The 13,673-nt window shown below is 42.6% G+C and overlaps 1 protein-coding gene across 2 annotated transcripts; it reads left to right on the forward strand.

The window, feature by feature from the left end:
- The first annotated feature begins 533 nt into the window (after positions 1 to 533).
- LOC105490316 (lysozyme g2) lies at positions 534 to 12,260 on the forward strand. Of its 2 annotated transcripts, none has more exons than XM_071076103.1 (7): positions 534 to 624; positions 1,102 to 1,207; positions 1,937 to 2,004; positions 7,451 to 7,591; positions 8,816 to 9,012; positions 10,150 to 10,288; positions 11,787 to 12,260. In XM_071076103.1, the coding sequence occupies exons 1-7, from the start codon at positions 618 to 620 to the stop codon at positions 11,903 to 11,905; spliced, it is 777 nt and encodes a 258-aa protein (XP_070932204.1). In that variant the 5' UTR covers positions 534 to 617; the 3' UTR covers positions 11,906 to 12,260. The 2 variants fall into 2 exon arrangements, with proteins under 2 accessions (XP_070932204.1, XP_070932203.1); XM_071076102.1 differs by having other exon boundaries at positions 540 to 624; positions 1,932 to 2,004.
- The last annotated feature ends 1,413 nt before the right edge of the window (positions 12,261 to 13,673 follow it).

A 13,673-nucleotide genomic window follows, 5' to 3' on the forward strand; every position in this document is an offset into this window, starting at 1 on the left:
AAGTGAATGCCAGTGGACCGTGCAGACCTCAGCTTGGAAGGGCATGTTCTCCTGGGAGCGGAGGTTGTTTTATCGCCAGGGAGCTGGGAAGTTGCCTGTGGCTTTGTCCTCCTGTTTCCCGTACAGCGGCCTCGCACCTTTCTTCACTCGGTGGATGTGGGGGAGGACTGTGTGCAGTCTGAGAAACTGGTCACGCTTGTGGAAGGACCCACACCAGACTTCTTCCTCCCCTCTGCGCAATGTGCTTTGCCTGTTTCAAGAACCTCCCTTCCATTTCCTGTTCCTGGGGCTGCACAATGAGCTTCCTGTCTTCCCTTGGACATAAGCCTGAAGAAAGATACTCTCTTCTTGGAGAAGTTTTCATGCCTGGCTGTATGCTTTTTCCCATATCCTTAGCAAGGATGGACAAATGAGTACCCACGTTGCTACTCCCTGGTTTTGCACTGATCTCCCAGAGCGGGTGACCACACTTGCACCTGCTTGTCAGAAGTGGGACTGGAGTAAGGAGCCAAGTTCACCTATAATGATCATGTGACATACCGGCTTGAGATCATGTGACATATTGGTATGGGGATCATGTGACATTGGAATGGGGAACAAAGAGCAGGAGACTCAGCATGTCAGGTAAATAACTGATCCAAGAATAAAAATTGCTAGTATTTCCTGTTTTCTTATTTAAAGCGAATTATCTGTTTCTTATTTGCAAATTTAGAAGCTGTTTGGCACAGTTTTAGCTATCTAGAAACAATCTATCAAAATATGCCTCCTGAGCAGCCTGGGGGTTCATTAGATTAATTAATTAATAGTGGTTAATCAACCCTTTGAAATCCTCTTATTAATGGGGTCACCTAAGTCCTAAGTACTATTATAACCAGGCCTAATGAGGTCAATGGTTTAAAGAGAGGGTTTTAAACCATATATAAAGCTCCTCTAATGATCGTTGGTACAGGACGAAGGTAAGAAAAGCCAGGTGAGTCTTCACCCTGGTGTTTAAAAGTTTCCTCCACAGCAGTAGACGACACTGACGTCTATTCAGTTGAAGCCGGGTATGCAGTGATCTACCGACTAATGGATTCTCCAATTGTTAAACCTATGTTACAGGACAAAGGCCACCGCTTTGGAAAAGCTTGAAGTGCAGTTTGCTGCTGAGTACAGAAGACATTTGCAAACAGAGAGGGGAGATTTTCTCTGTAAGGTTGCAAACAAGGTTAGTGCTGGCCTTCTTATATCTTGTAAAACTTATCAGCTACCATTTGAATGAAACCAAGAATAGAGTTGATTGAGGAAGAAATGGAGCAGAGGAAACCTCTTCTAAGTCATGTTCTTTGATGCTCCTGTTGGTATTTTGTTTTATTTTGTTTTCCCTACCGAGACCCTAGTGTAATAATGGAAACACCCAGGCATGGTGGCGCACATATACGGCCCCAGCTACTCGGGAGGCTGAGGTGGGAGGATCGCCTGAGCCCAGGAGTTTGAGGCCATAGTGAGCTATGATTATACCACTGCCCTCCAGCCTGGGTGACAGAGCAAGATCCCATTTTTAAACAAACAAATGAAAAACCAAAACTGATCCTTGAAGGCAGGGGTAGGGCGAATAACTAGAAAGAAAGGATCAGTTTTTTTTTAAAGAAAGGGAACAAAATTGTGGGGTTACCAAGCTTAGAGATGGGATGGGAGTGTATATCTGGTTACATACGTAAGATATGCATGGCCCATGTCAATATGAAATTGGATTGAAGTGAGTTGGGATTTTATGCTTAGCAAAAAGAGTGTGCTAACAAACCATGTACTGAGCCTGTGAGAATACTATCTTGAAACTAGGAAATGAATAGTAGATTGGAAACAACTCTGAACTTTTTAAAATAACAACGCAAATTTTTCTTTAGGAAATTTTCAAGTTTTAAAATTAACTAGTTTCTATTTCAAATCAGAGCAGGTCCTGGAAGATCAGATTCCCCGCCATGTTATCCTCTGTGGTGTTTTGGGGACTAATTGCCCTCATTGGTAAGTCACTGGCTGAGATTTAGCATTGTTTACGGGGTGTCCACAGAAACCTCCAGCACAATAATGAATCAGAAAGAGCAATGATTACCCGCAATGGAAGAGTGAGCTCTCATTCTGACCAGCTTGGCCATTAATCAACTATTATTTCTATAATTAACAGTGTGTTCTGCTTGCTAAGCAGGTGAAAAACAGGATCTATGGGAATTTCAAATAATCTAATATTTATTGATCTGCTTACTTCCTGTCTGACAATGCACCTATCAGACTGGATATCTTACTGAGAGGTATATGGAACAGTGCCTTGGAAGCAAAACACATGAAGAGGAAATTATCAATGCCAAGCAGTGGATGAGAATTCAATGTGTGTTGGTGGGAAAAAAGCACTAGTCTGGGAAAGGTTTGGGAGGAAGAGCTCACATCCAACTAGAATGCTCAGATGTGAAAGGCTTTTAGGGGGGATGTGTCAATTGAAGAATGCTTGGTGATTTAATAAGAAAAGGGAAGAGGCTGCTGGATGGGAAGAATGATTTCAGTAAAAGAGGAGAGGCAGAAATGAATGAAAAGTCTTTGGGTTGGTGTGGCCTGGACAGAAGAGGGGATTTCTCGGGGGAAGGCTGGAAAGATAGGTTGGTGAGTTGGTAAGAGATCTTGAATAAGAGAATGTTAAAAGTGTGACCTAAGCAAAATGAAAAGCCATTATGAGCAATGTTCAAGTTGTCTTTAATTATAGAATGGTGACTGAAAAGAAAGTGTTTCTAAAATGTTTAATTCTAAATTTGGAAAGACAAGGCTACCCAAAAGTAATTTCCAGTCACTTATGGTCCAAAGCAGGGCAACCTAGTTTTAAATTTTTACTCCTTTTTAAATTGCCAGGTGAGAGCAGAGTTAAATAGCCAGCAGATTAATTATGAGCTACCATATTAGCTGTGTGTAGCTGAAAGGGGACTCTTAATTTAAAAAGGGCTTGTGTGTTTGTAATGCCTACACAAGCAGTGTAGGTTCCATGGTCATATTCCAGTTCCCTTAAAGCAGTGGTTCATAAACTTTATGTGTAAGAGTCAACTGCGAATGCTGGGCAAAGTGCAGCTTCTTTAGCCTTATACTGCAAGATTCTGGTTCAGTAGATCTGGTGTGAAGAGCCCAGTGATAAGCAATTTTTTTTTTTTTTTTGAGATGCAGTCTTGCTCAGTCGCCCAGGCTGGAGCGCAGTGGCGCAATCTTGGCTCACTGCAAGCTCTGCCTCCCGGGTTCATGGCATTCTCCTGCCTCAGCCTCTCGAGTAGCTGGGACTATAGGTGCCTGCCACCATGCCCAGCTAATTTTTTTGTATTTTAGTAGAGATGGGGTTTCACTGGGTTAGCCAGGATGGTCTTGATCTCCTGACCTCGTGATCTGCCAGCCTCAGCTTCCCAAAGTGCTGGGATTACAGGAGTGAGCCACTGCACCCAGCCCAGTGATAAGAATTTTTAATAAGCATGTGTGGTAACTTTGATGCCTGTGATCTGTGGGCCACACAGTGAGCCTGGCAAAGACTGCCTCCCAGTGAAAGGACATTGAACCTGTCAATATAGGGACACTTGATCCAGATAATTTAAACAATCCCTTTCTGTCTCATTCCTTCATCCATCCAACTATCCATTCTTCCATTCAGCAAATATTTATTAAATGTCCACTTTATGCCAAGCATTGTTCCAGGTGCTGAGGAGGATATAGCAGAGAAAAACATCTAGTATCTGACCTAATGAAATTTATCTTCTAGTGAGAGGAACGAACAGAAAGAGAGTGAGAGGAAAAAAGGAAGAGAGAGGGAAAGAGTGAGAGGAAAGAAGGGAGATAAAAACATTTCACCTGTAAAAATTTTTGATGTGTCTCTAACATATAAGGACCAGCTCTAGCACAAAAAGATGTTCCTGGTTCATCTTGAACATTTTCTGCCCCAGGCTAGCAATCAGCCATTATTCTGAGGAGTGCTGGTTCCTCTTAGCAGGAAATGGTATTTAGAGACCACAGTGTGGGAAGTAAAAGTGCTCCATTGCTATGGAGTTGTCATTTATTTCAGGTGTTTTCAGTGGCGGGAACTAGAAAATACATATTTTTAAAAGAAAAACAATTATGCATTCAGATATTTCACATTTATATTTAAGAATGCAAGCATTTTATATCAGTTTTATATTTGTACCTCTGCTATCTTACACTAAAAATCCTAGTTCTAATGACATTAGCATTATTACTTATATACATATAGTAGTGTCAAAATAACTATGACACTATTACCAACCAATATTGAGACAGTAAATATAATTTAAGATTTTCTTGTGATTATTTATGTTCATTGGATGTATTCCTATGTAGTAGTATACACTTATATGGATATATTTTAAAGTCACTTGAGATAAGTCTCCTCTATGTGTTTATTAATTTTTCAATTTGTTATAGAGTTATGTTCATTTGTTTTTCTTTTTTATGGATTCCTTTTCTCCCTATATGATTTAATTTTAAAATTTATGATAACATTTACATGGTTCCAAAATAAAAACTTTTTAAAAGATAGAGTTAGTCTATCCTCTATCCCTGTTCCCTTTACTTTCCTCTTACCTTCTCCATAACTAACAATTTTTACCAGTTTTTCATTCATCCTTGTATTGTTTCTTTTGAAAATATGAGCAAATCACACAAAATATACAATTGTATTTTCTCCCCTTTCTTACACAAAGAGTACAATTCTATAAATACTATTTTGTCCCTGGAGAGAATTTTACAGGAGTATATACAGGTCTCGCTCTTTCCTTTTGCAGTTGCACAGTACTCCACTGTGGACGTAGCATCACTTACTCAACCAGTCCCTACATTAATGACGTTTGTGTTGTTTGCAGTCCTTTGCTGTTATAAACTGCTGGGATGAACAGCCTGTTGTAAAACTGTGTTCCACAGCAATGTGTGAGACAGCCTATTTCCTCACAGCCTCTCCCACAGAGCATATTATCAAACCTTTGGGCCCTTGCCACCTAAAGAGTTGGAAAATGCTGTCATAATGATGTTTTAATGTGGCCTTTCTCTTCTTCTGAGTGTGGTTTAACATCTTTTATATGTTTAAGGACCATTTTCTTTTTTTGTCTATAAACTGTCTATGTATTCTGCTGATAAGGTGATATTTGGACAGAGACCTGAAGACATGATCGTGTAGATACCTGGAGGAGTAGCATTCTAGACAAAACGAACCACAAACATAAAGGCTTTGAGGCAGACACCTGCCTGGCATGTTGAAGGATAAACACAAGGAAGAATGCGGCTGGAGGAGAGTGAGCAAAGGGAAGGAGAAGTAGGAACAGGAGCAGCCAGATCTAGTAGGTCTTGGAGGCTGCAGGATGGACTTGGCTATTCCCCTAAAGGAGGAGAAAGCCACTGGAAGGTTAAGACAGAAGACTGATAGCAGCCTGTGCATATTCCCACGGGGCCACTCTGTCTGCTAGGTAGAGGATCGGCTGCAGGAGTGAATCAGGGAGGTCAGTTAGGAGGCTGTTAGGAGAGTCCAGATGAGCAATGACGCTGGTTGGGACCATGGCAGTAGCAGAGGTGGCAGGAGTGGTTAGATTCTATTTTTTTTTTTTTTTTTTGAGCCCGAGTTTCGCTCTTTTTGCCCAGGCTGGAGTGCAATGGCGTGATCTCAGCTCACTGCATCCTCCTCCTCCTGGGTTCAAGTGATTCTCCTGCCTCAGCCTCCCAAGTTGCTGGGATTATAGGCGTGTGCCACCACGCCTGGCTCATTTTGTATTTTTAGTAGAGATGAGGTTTCTCCATGTTGGTCAGACTGGTCTTGAACTCCCAACCTCAGGTGATCCTCCTGCCTCAGCCTCCCAAAGTGCTGGGATTACAGGTGTGAGCCACCACACCCAGCCAGATTCTATTTTTTTTACATCAAACATTTTAACAAATACTTTTTTTTTTTTTGAGATTTGAGACAGGGTCTTGTTCCGTTGCCCAGGCTGGAGTGCAGTGGCACCATCAAAGCTCACTGCAGCCTCGACCTCCCGGGTTCAATCACTCTTCCTGTCTCAGTCTCCCACGCAGCTGGGACTACTGGCATGTGCCACTACACCAGCCTAAGTTTTGTATTTTTTGTAGAAACGAGTTTTGCCAGCTGGTCTCAAACTCCCAGGCTCAAGCAATCCTCCTGCCTTAGCCTCTCAAAGTGCTGGGATTCTAGGCATGAGCCACCACATCCAGCCCAAAGTACTGTCTTATAACAAATATTTGGACTCTTAAGGTACAAATTAAAAGCCCTTGAAACAGTTAGAACAAACTTTTCAGCATTACAGAAAATAACCTTGTATCTCCCTTAGCAAAAGCTCTGCCTCTCCTTTAACAGGTAGACTTGGACAGAAACTCACTTTTTAAAGACGGAACAAAAAAACAAGAATAGATTTGACTTAAATCATTTTGGTAAATTCAATTTTTACTTCTAATTTTATTAGACAGACATACATAGGTACTCACCTTCACAGTAAATGATATAAAATAAGAATATATTTAAATTGTTAGGGTACCCTTCTTTCTTATCTTTCTAAACAAAGGCAAATTGTTAATCCAGATGTTAACATTCCCAGAAGCATTTGCGTCAGAAATGTTTTAAAATTCCTCTCAAGACAATAGACACTGGGGACTCTAAAAGGAGGCAGGGAGGGAGGGAGGCAAGGGTTGAAAACCACACATCAGGTACTGTGTTCACTATTTGGGTGAAGGATCAATAGAAGGCCAATCCTCAGCATCACACAATACGCCCATGTAACAAACCTGCACGTGTACCCGCTGAATCTTAAAAAACAAAACAAAACCTCTCAAGTTTCCTGCTTAAAAACCGTCTGTCAGTTTTAATTCTGACATACAGGATGGTATGACTACAGTGCCTGAAATCCTTTGGGAGGCCAAGGAGAGAGGATGGTTTGAGCCCAGGAGTTTGAGACTAGCTTGGGCAACATAGCAAAACCCCATCTTTACAAAAAGATAAAATAAGCCAGGCCTGGTGATGTGCGCCTGTGGTTCCAGCTACTCAGGAGGCTGGGGTGGGAGAGTCGTTTGAGCCCAGGTGTTGGTACCTGCAGCGAGCTATGATCATGTCACTGCACTCCAGCCTGGACAACAGAGCAAGACCTTGTCTCTAAAAAACAAAGGAAAAAAAAGACTGCATATGTATTTAGGATCTATAAGAGATGAATTTCATAATATTTTGCATAGTGTCTTTGGATTAAGTGCTGTGTTAATACAAAACAACAAAAAAGGTCGGAGCAGAGTGGGCACGGGGATCTTCTGTCTGATGAACAGATAATGGCAACAAGAGAGTTGGGGAGTTCTGTCTGTGGCCTTCCGCCTTTGGTTTAGTGATGTTTATTGCAGCAACCCAAGCAATATCTTCTCACAGGATTCATGTGAGTTATGCTTCCGCCTCTAGGCACTTCCAGGGGCTCGTACCCCTTCACCCACTCAATGAACCCTCACCTACATCCGCGCCTGTACCACGGCTGCTACGGGGACATCATGACCATGAAGACCTCTGGGGCCACTTGTGATGCAAACAGTGTGATGAACTGCGGTAAGTGAAAGGCAGAGCAAACATCTGGCTTTTCCCCTTTCATCGTTTTCAGATTCTTTCTTAGGAAGTCACTTAATTTTGAAAAGGTATAATCATCATTATGACAATAGTACCAAAATGAAAAATGAGCAAAAAACGCAATCCTGGTCAATCTAACAACCCGCTTCTTTTCATTTTCCACCCTCATTCTTTCCAAACCTTGTCCAGCTGTGTTTGTTTCCATGTGTTGAAACTACTGCTTGAATGAATATTAGAATTTGGCTTTGATTTTTGGGTGGTGCTGCTGTGTTTGCTTCATGTTACACATGAACATTTGAAGCAATACTGTTCCAAAGTCTTCTTCATCATGTTATCCTGGTTTTAGGGTGTCGGAGCTGGCAGCAACCACAAGGTCACATCGGACCCCAACCCCTCAATTTACAAATCAGAGCTCAGAGACTCAGCAAGGAGGGGGGTACTTCCCAATAGCACAGAACCAGCTAGTGGCAGAGCCAGGCTAAAACATACACTGGCTGACTCCTAGTCCAAGAGGCTTCCCAGTGCACCAGTGTGGCAGAATTTTTTTGTGTGTGTGACAGAGTCTTACTTTGTCACCCAGGCTGGAGTGTGATGGCATGATCTTGGCTCACTACAACCTCCACTTTCCAGGTTCAAGCAATTCTCCTGCCTCAGCCTCCTGAGTAGCTGGGGTTACAGGTGCCTGCCACCACGTCTGGCTCATTTTTGTATTTTTAGTAGAGACAGGGTTTTACCATGTTGGCCGGGCTGGTCTTGAACTCCTGACCTCAAGTGATCCATCCACCTTGGCCTCCCAAAGTCCTGGGATTACAGGCATGAGCAATTTGAAGGAGAAAAAACAGCAGAAGTGGCACCTGTTGGGGGTTGTGGACCTGTCTGTTTCTGCAGTCAGAGATCAAAAGAATATCTTAGGATGACTGTCCCAAGCCATTAGCAGTGATCAGAGGCTGTGGCTAACTTAGCAAATTTTAAAAAATGGTTTTCTTCTGAAGTAGAAGAAACAGTTTCTTTTCTTTTTTTAACTTTAAATTCTTTCTTTCTTTTTTTTTTTTTTTCTGAGTTGGGCTCTCGTTATGATGCCCAGGCTGGTTTTGAACTCCTCCTGGGTTCAAGCAATCCTCCTGTTTTAGCCTTCTGAGTAGCAGGGACTGACTTCAGGCACACACGAGCATGCCCAGAAAAACAGTTTCTTTTCTATTGATGTAGGGATCCGTGGTTCTGAAATGTTTGCTGAGATGGATCTGAGGGCCATAAAACCTTACCAGACTCTGATCAAAGAAGTCGGGCAGAGACACTGCGTGGACCCTGCTGTCATTGCAGCCATCATCTCCAGGGAAAGTCATGGCGGATCTGTCCTGCAAGATGGCTGGGACCACAGGGGGCTTAAATTTGGCTTGATGCAGGTATTTAGCTAGAAACTTTCTATCAGCCCCACTTCATCCCTCCTCACAGAAGCTCAACCTCAACTAGAAATCCATTTGCAGTGCTTCCAAACCCCAGAATACCCTGGCATCTGGCTACAGGTACTTCAGCATAATTTTTTTCTTTTCTTTTTTTTGGGGGATGGAGTTCACTCTTGTTGCCCAGGCTGGAGTGCAATGGCGTGATCACGGCTCATTGCAACCTCCACTCCCGGGTTAAAGTGATTCTCCTGCCTCAGCCTCCTGAGTAGCTGGGATTACAAGCACACGCCACCATGCCTAGCTAATTTTTCGTATTTTTAGTAGAGACAGGATTTCACCTTGTTGGCCAGGCTGGTCTTGAACTCCTGACCTCAGGTGATCTGCCCGCCTCAGTCTCCCAAAGTGCTGGGATTACAAGCGTGAGCCACTGCGCCCGGCCACTCCAGCATAATTTGATCTGGGATTTCTGCAACACATCTTTTTATGTCATTCAAGGCTTATTCATTATTAGATATCCTTTAAAAAGTATTTTAGGAGTTTTATAACTACCTATTTGTGATAAATAATATGTAATACACTAAAACTGAGAAAATCTTATAAATAGCACTGTTATTACAGGTGTCCTCTTGGGGTTTGTGAAGTAGTACATTTCATCCATGTGGATCAAAACATGGTATAATTGAGCCCTACTTGAAACAACTTGTTCCTTTGGGTAAACTGGAGGAAGGGGATCCAAATTATCTGGATATTTGCTTCCAGGCTCGATTTTAAATTGTCTGCCGAAATACAGACTTCTGGCCTTCCCAGTTAGAAACAAATTTTTGTCTGAATTAGCTAGATAATTATTTCTTACTATAAATGTGTAGACTTCAGGTGTTATTTGTTTCAAAACAACTTTAACATTTTTTTTTTTTTTTTGTATATTAGACTGTTTAGCTAAAACTATGCCATGTCCATTTCTCCCAAACCTTACTTTGTTTCTCTGACTCTCACCTCTGTGAAAGAAAGAACAATAGAATTGACTCTCTGGGGATAAAGGCCGGTATCTATGACTTGAATACCAGGAGAGGAAATTAGGAATGGCAGAAAAATGTGTTACCTCATCCAGATGCTGACTTTATTATCTGAATTTTCTAGCTTGATAAACAAGCGTACCACCCTGTTGGTGCCTGGGACAGCAAAGAGCATCTTTCACAGGCTACTGGAATTCTAACAGAGAGAATTAAGGCAATCCAGAAAAAATTCCCCACGTGGAGTGCTGCTCAGCACCTCAGAGGTAGGCTGTATTCTGAGCACTTTGTTTAAATGAGCAATGAATAAGACCACTCAAGGCCAGTGTGACCCGAGACTCCTTGGGAGCATTTCCATGGGGTCAGCAGTGGCCCTGGGAGGAGCTGTCTAGAGGCTGCATTCGCACTCTCTGAACCACAGAGTTACTTTGAGTGGTCCTCCATCCTCAACCTCCATTTCCCCTCTGCAGAACACTGGGGTTCTTATTCATTGCTTATTGAGCTATTGAGTGATACCTTGAAACATAGTGACACCTGTTTCTACAAAAAAAAAAAAAAAAAAAGTAGCTGGGCATGGTGACATACTCCAGTCCCAGCTACTCAGGAGGCTGAGCCAGGAGGATTGCAGGGAGGTTGAGGCTACAGTGAGCATTGATTACATCACTGCACTCCAGCCTGAGAGACAGAGTGAGACCCCATCTCTCAAAAAAAAAAAAAACAAAACCAAACATATATATATATATATATGTGTATATATATATGTTTGCCTACCTCTCATAGGTTTTTTCCTGTTATAAGAAACTGTCAACAACTTTCCAAATTGTCTGAATGATTTTACTCTGTGAGTATTCTCAGGACTTCAGGTGCTATGTATCCAAGTGGAAATCGCTGCTTGGCTGATCACAGACCCCCTCAAGTTCAGCATCTCCCAGATGGAATTAACTCACTAACCTCCAACTATAAATTTGCTCTTTCTTCTGCATTTTACATGTCTTGGAGGCATCATAACATAGCCAGTCATCCCAGACTGAAAACCAGATTGCTCTCTTAGGCTCTCTGGTTCCTTCTCTCTTCACACCCAACCACATCAATTCCTGTTAGGTTTACCTCCTATCGGCCCATGTTATGTTCTCCACACTCTAATGGCCTTAATCAGAACAGATTCTACTCTCGACTTCAAGGTCCTTGAAGGCAGGGATCGGGACCAGGCATCTTTTTCTCTGGATATCACAGCAGAGCGCAATTATGTTAAACACATACATAACTACTAAAGATAAAATTCTAGGGTAAAATAGCATACACACGCATATGTACATGTACCCAAAGAAATAAGTGTGTCTCGGGTACCTTGTAGTTAGTGTGGGATCTCTCCTGGCACATAGTAGGTGCTTGAAAACATTTCCTGAATGAATAAATGAGTGAATAGATGAGTGAATTATTGTATAAATGAGAGAATGTTACAAGCATTTTCAGCAGAGGATGTACTGGGGGTCTAGTTCTGCCAGGCCTGGATTACATAAAAAAGCAAATCTGATTTTTGCAACAAGAAAAACCAAAGACTTTGGAAAAAGAGAAAGAAAGCAATCTGGAATTTTCCCAGTGATTCTTGGGGTAGCGTGTCCTTTCAGACAGGGAGAGAGAGGGAGGAGGATTTGGGATTGCCTGCTGTGGAAGATTTGCCTGGAGAGCTAACATCTTGGCCATGCTCATTGCTTATTTCTACTGAGAGTTAATATTTGAGCCTCACTCTGTGTTTCATTTCAGGTGGTCTCTCAGCTTTCAAGTCAGGAGTTGAAGCGATTGCCACCCCAGTGGACATAGACAATGACTTCGTCAATGATATCATTGCCCGAGCTAAGTTCTATAAAAGACAAAGCTTCTAGGCAAAGCTCTGTGGGTGGGCCAGGCTGGCAGAGCGCTCAGATGGCCGCCTTTGAGAGTTTTATGTGAATGTGCTGTATTCAACACTGGCAAAGAAATGATTAAAATCATGAAAGAAAATTCATTTCCCAATTTTCTGAATGAAAATAAGAATTGAAAAAAGGAAAGAAAAATAAAAGAAATCCATCCAGTTCACAATATGCTTCCCAGGAAACGGACATATATAATTACTTTGTAGTAAATGTGAATATCATGACAAGTGACCCCTACGTATTCCAGCCAGGCTTCATTTTAAGCCCATGATTCCAATGCCCACCTACTCCCTGTCTACCAGAATTGCTAACAAGTTAAGTAAGCCTGACCCGAGCCTTTGTCCTTTCCCCAGTATCTGCCCAAACCACTTGGGCTTTGCTTAGGAGAAGTTCCTGACTCGTAGGCCAGCCAACCCATGGGACAATGGAGGAAATAGGGATGGAATTCTAGCTGCATAGGAAACTGAGAGCCAACTGAGGTGAAGCTGTCATTCAAGTTACATACACCAAGTCCTTCAAACCCACAGCAACCTCCTGTGTTTCCTTTTGTGTGTGAAGATCCAGGGACTGGCTTTTCTTATTTTCAGGAGTTGCTGCCACACACTTTCTTTCACGGGGTCCACCCCTCACAAAACATGGCTGAAGATAAGCATGTAGGACCCAAATCAATTATGGTTCTTTGGTTGCAAGCAAAAGTAACCACTTATAGAAATTTTAAGCAATACAAGGAAATTACTGGAAGGCTAACAGAACCAACTGAGAAGGTCAAGGAGATGAAGAGACACCAGGCAATTCTGGGGTCTGGGTAGCAGGAATGGGTTAACCATACTTAACAGCATCCCCAGTAAGTGAATGAATTAGCACCCTCACCAATATCCTCATACATGTACTCCAAACACCTTTTCTGATTACATCATCATTCTGCGTCACTTTTCCAGTGCCAGGAGAGGCTCAGAGCTATGTATCTTGGTCACATATACACCTACCCCTTGGCTATTTTGCTACCTTGGTCTTGCTCACACTACCCACAACGGAGAAGAGACAACTCTCTGGAAGGAAACTGTGTGCTGTTTGTGGCCTTAACTTCCATAGTCAGGAGAGGACACAAGTGATAACATGTCGGAGTGTAAAGTGGACGCGTGACGATGTGGCCCTGCTGGGCCTTTAACTCCCTTTGGAGATGTTCAGTGAATGTTTCAGTCCGTCACTTCTGTTTCTGAGAAGGAATAAAAATCAGACGCACCTGCCTCAGAGCCCCCTTGGAGAAAGCCAAGTAAATCCTTCTTTGCCCGCTGACCTCTCAACCCAGCCTGAAGACTTGACCCAGGCAGAACCAGGAATCCTTGTTTCACCGGGCAGGCCAATGGTCAGTTTGTGTGGCAGCCTCTCAGCAGGTAGGCCGGCAGCTTGTATGACTGGTTGAGGCCCGTGCTGTACCAGGTGTTAAATATTTTTATTATCCTCCCTGCGTGTGGGCCATCCAGGATGCCCTTCAAATGTTCACTTTGCTCAGGAATAACTTATTTTGGGCTTTCCCTCATATGCATCAATTTCATCTAATCACTAGCCCCTTCAGTGTCATTACTGAAACAATAAAGTACATCTAGATGACATCACTTTCAGGTAATTTGAAAAACAAGAAATAGTACGCTCACGTGTTCCCTGAATGCATTCCCCCAGTGTTCTCTTTATGACTAGGAAGCCAAGAGATGTCCTGTGGGAGACCTCACATTCAAGT

Source organism: Macaca nemestrina, chromosome 13, assembly GCF_043159975.1.
Source record: "Macaca nemestrina isolate mMacNem1 chromosome 13, mMacNem.hap1, whole genome shotgun sequence".
Taxonomy (NCBI): domain Eukaryota; kingdom Metazoa; phylum Chordata; class Mammalia; order Primates; family Cercopithecidae; genus Macaca; species Macaca nemestrina.

Bases quoted from the DNA above. Each gene is read 5' to 3' on its own strand.
- LOC105490316 (XM_071076102.1), top strand. From the start codon at position 590: ATGGGGAACAAAGAGCAGGAGACTCAGCATGTCAG. The intron at 625-1,101 runs GTAAATAACTGA...CCTATGTTACAG, and splicing joins CAGGAGACTCAGCATGTCAG to GACAAAGGCCACCGCTTTGG. The intron at 10,289-11,786 runs GTAGGCTGTATT...GTTTCATTTCAG, and splicing joins TGCTGCTCAGCACCTCAGAG to GTGGTCTCTCAGCTTTCAAG.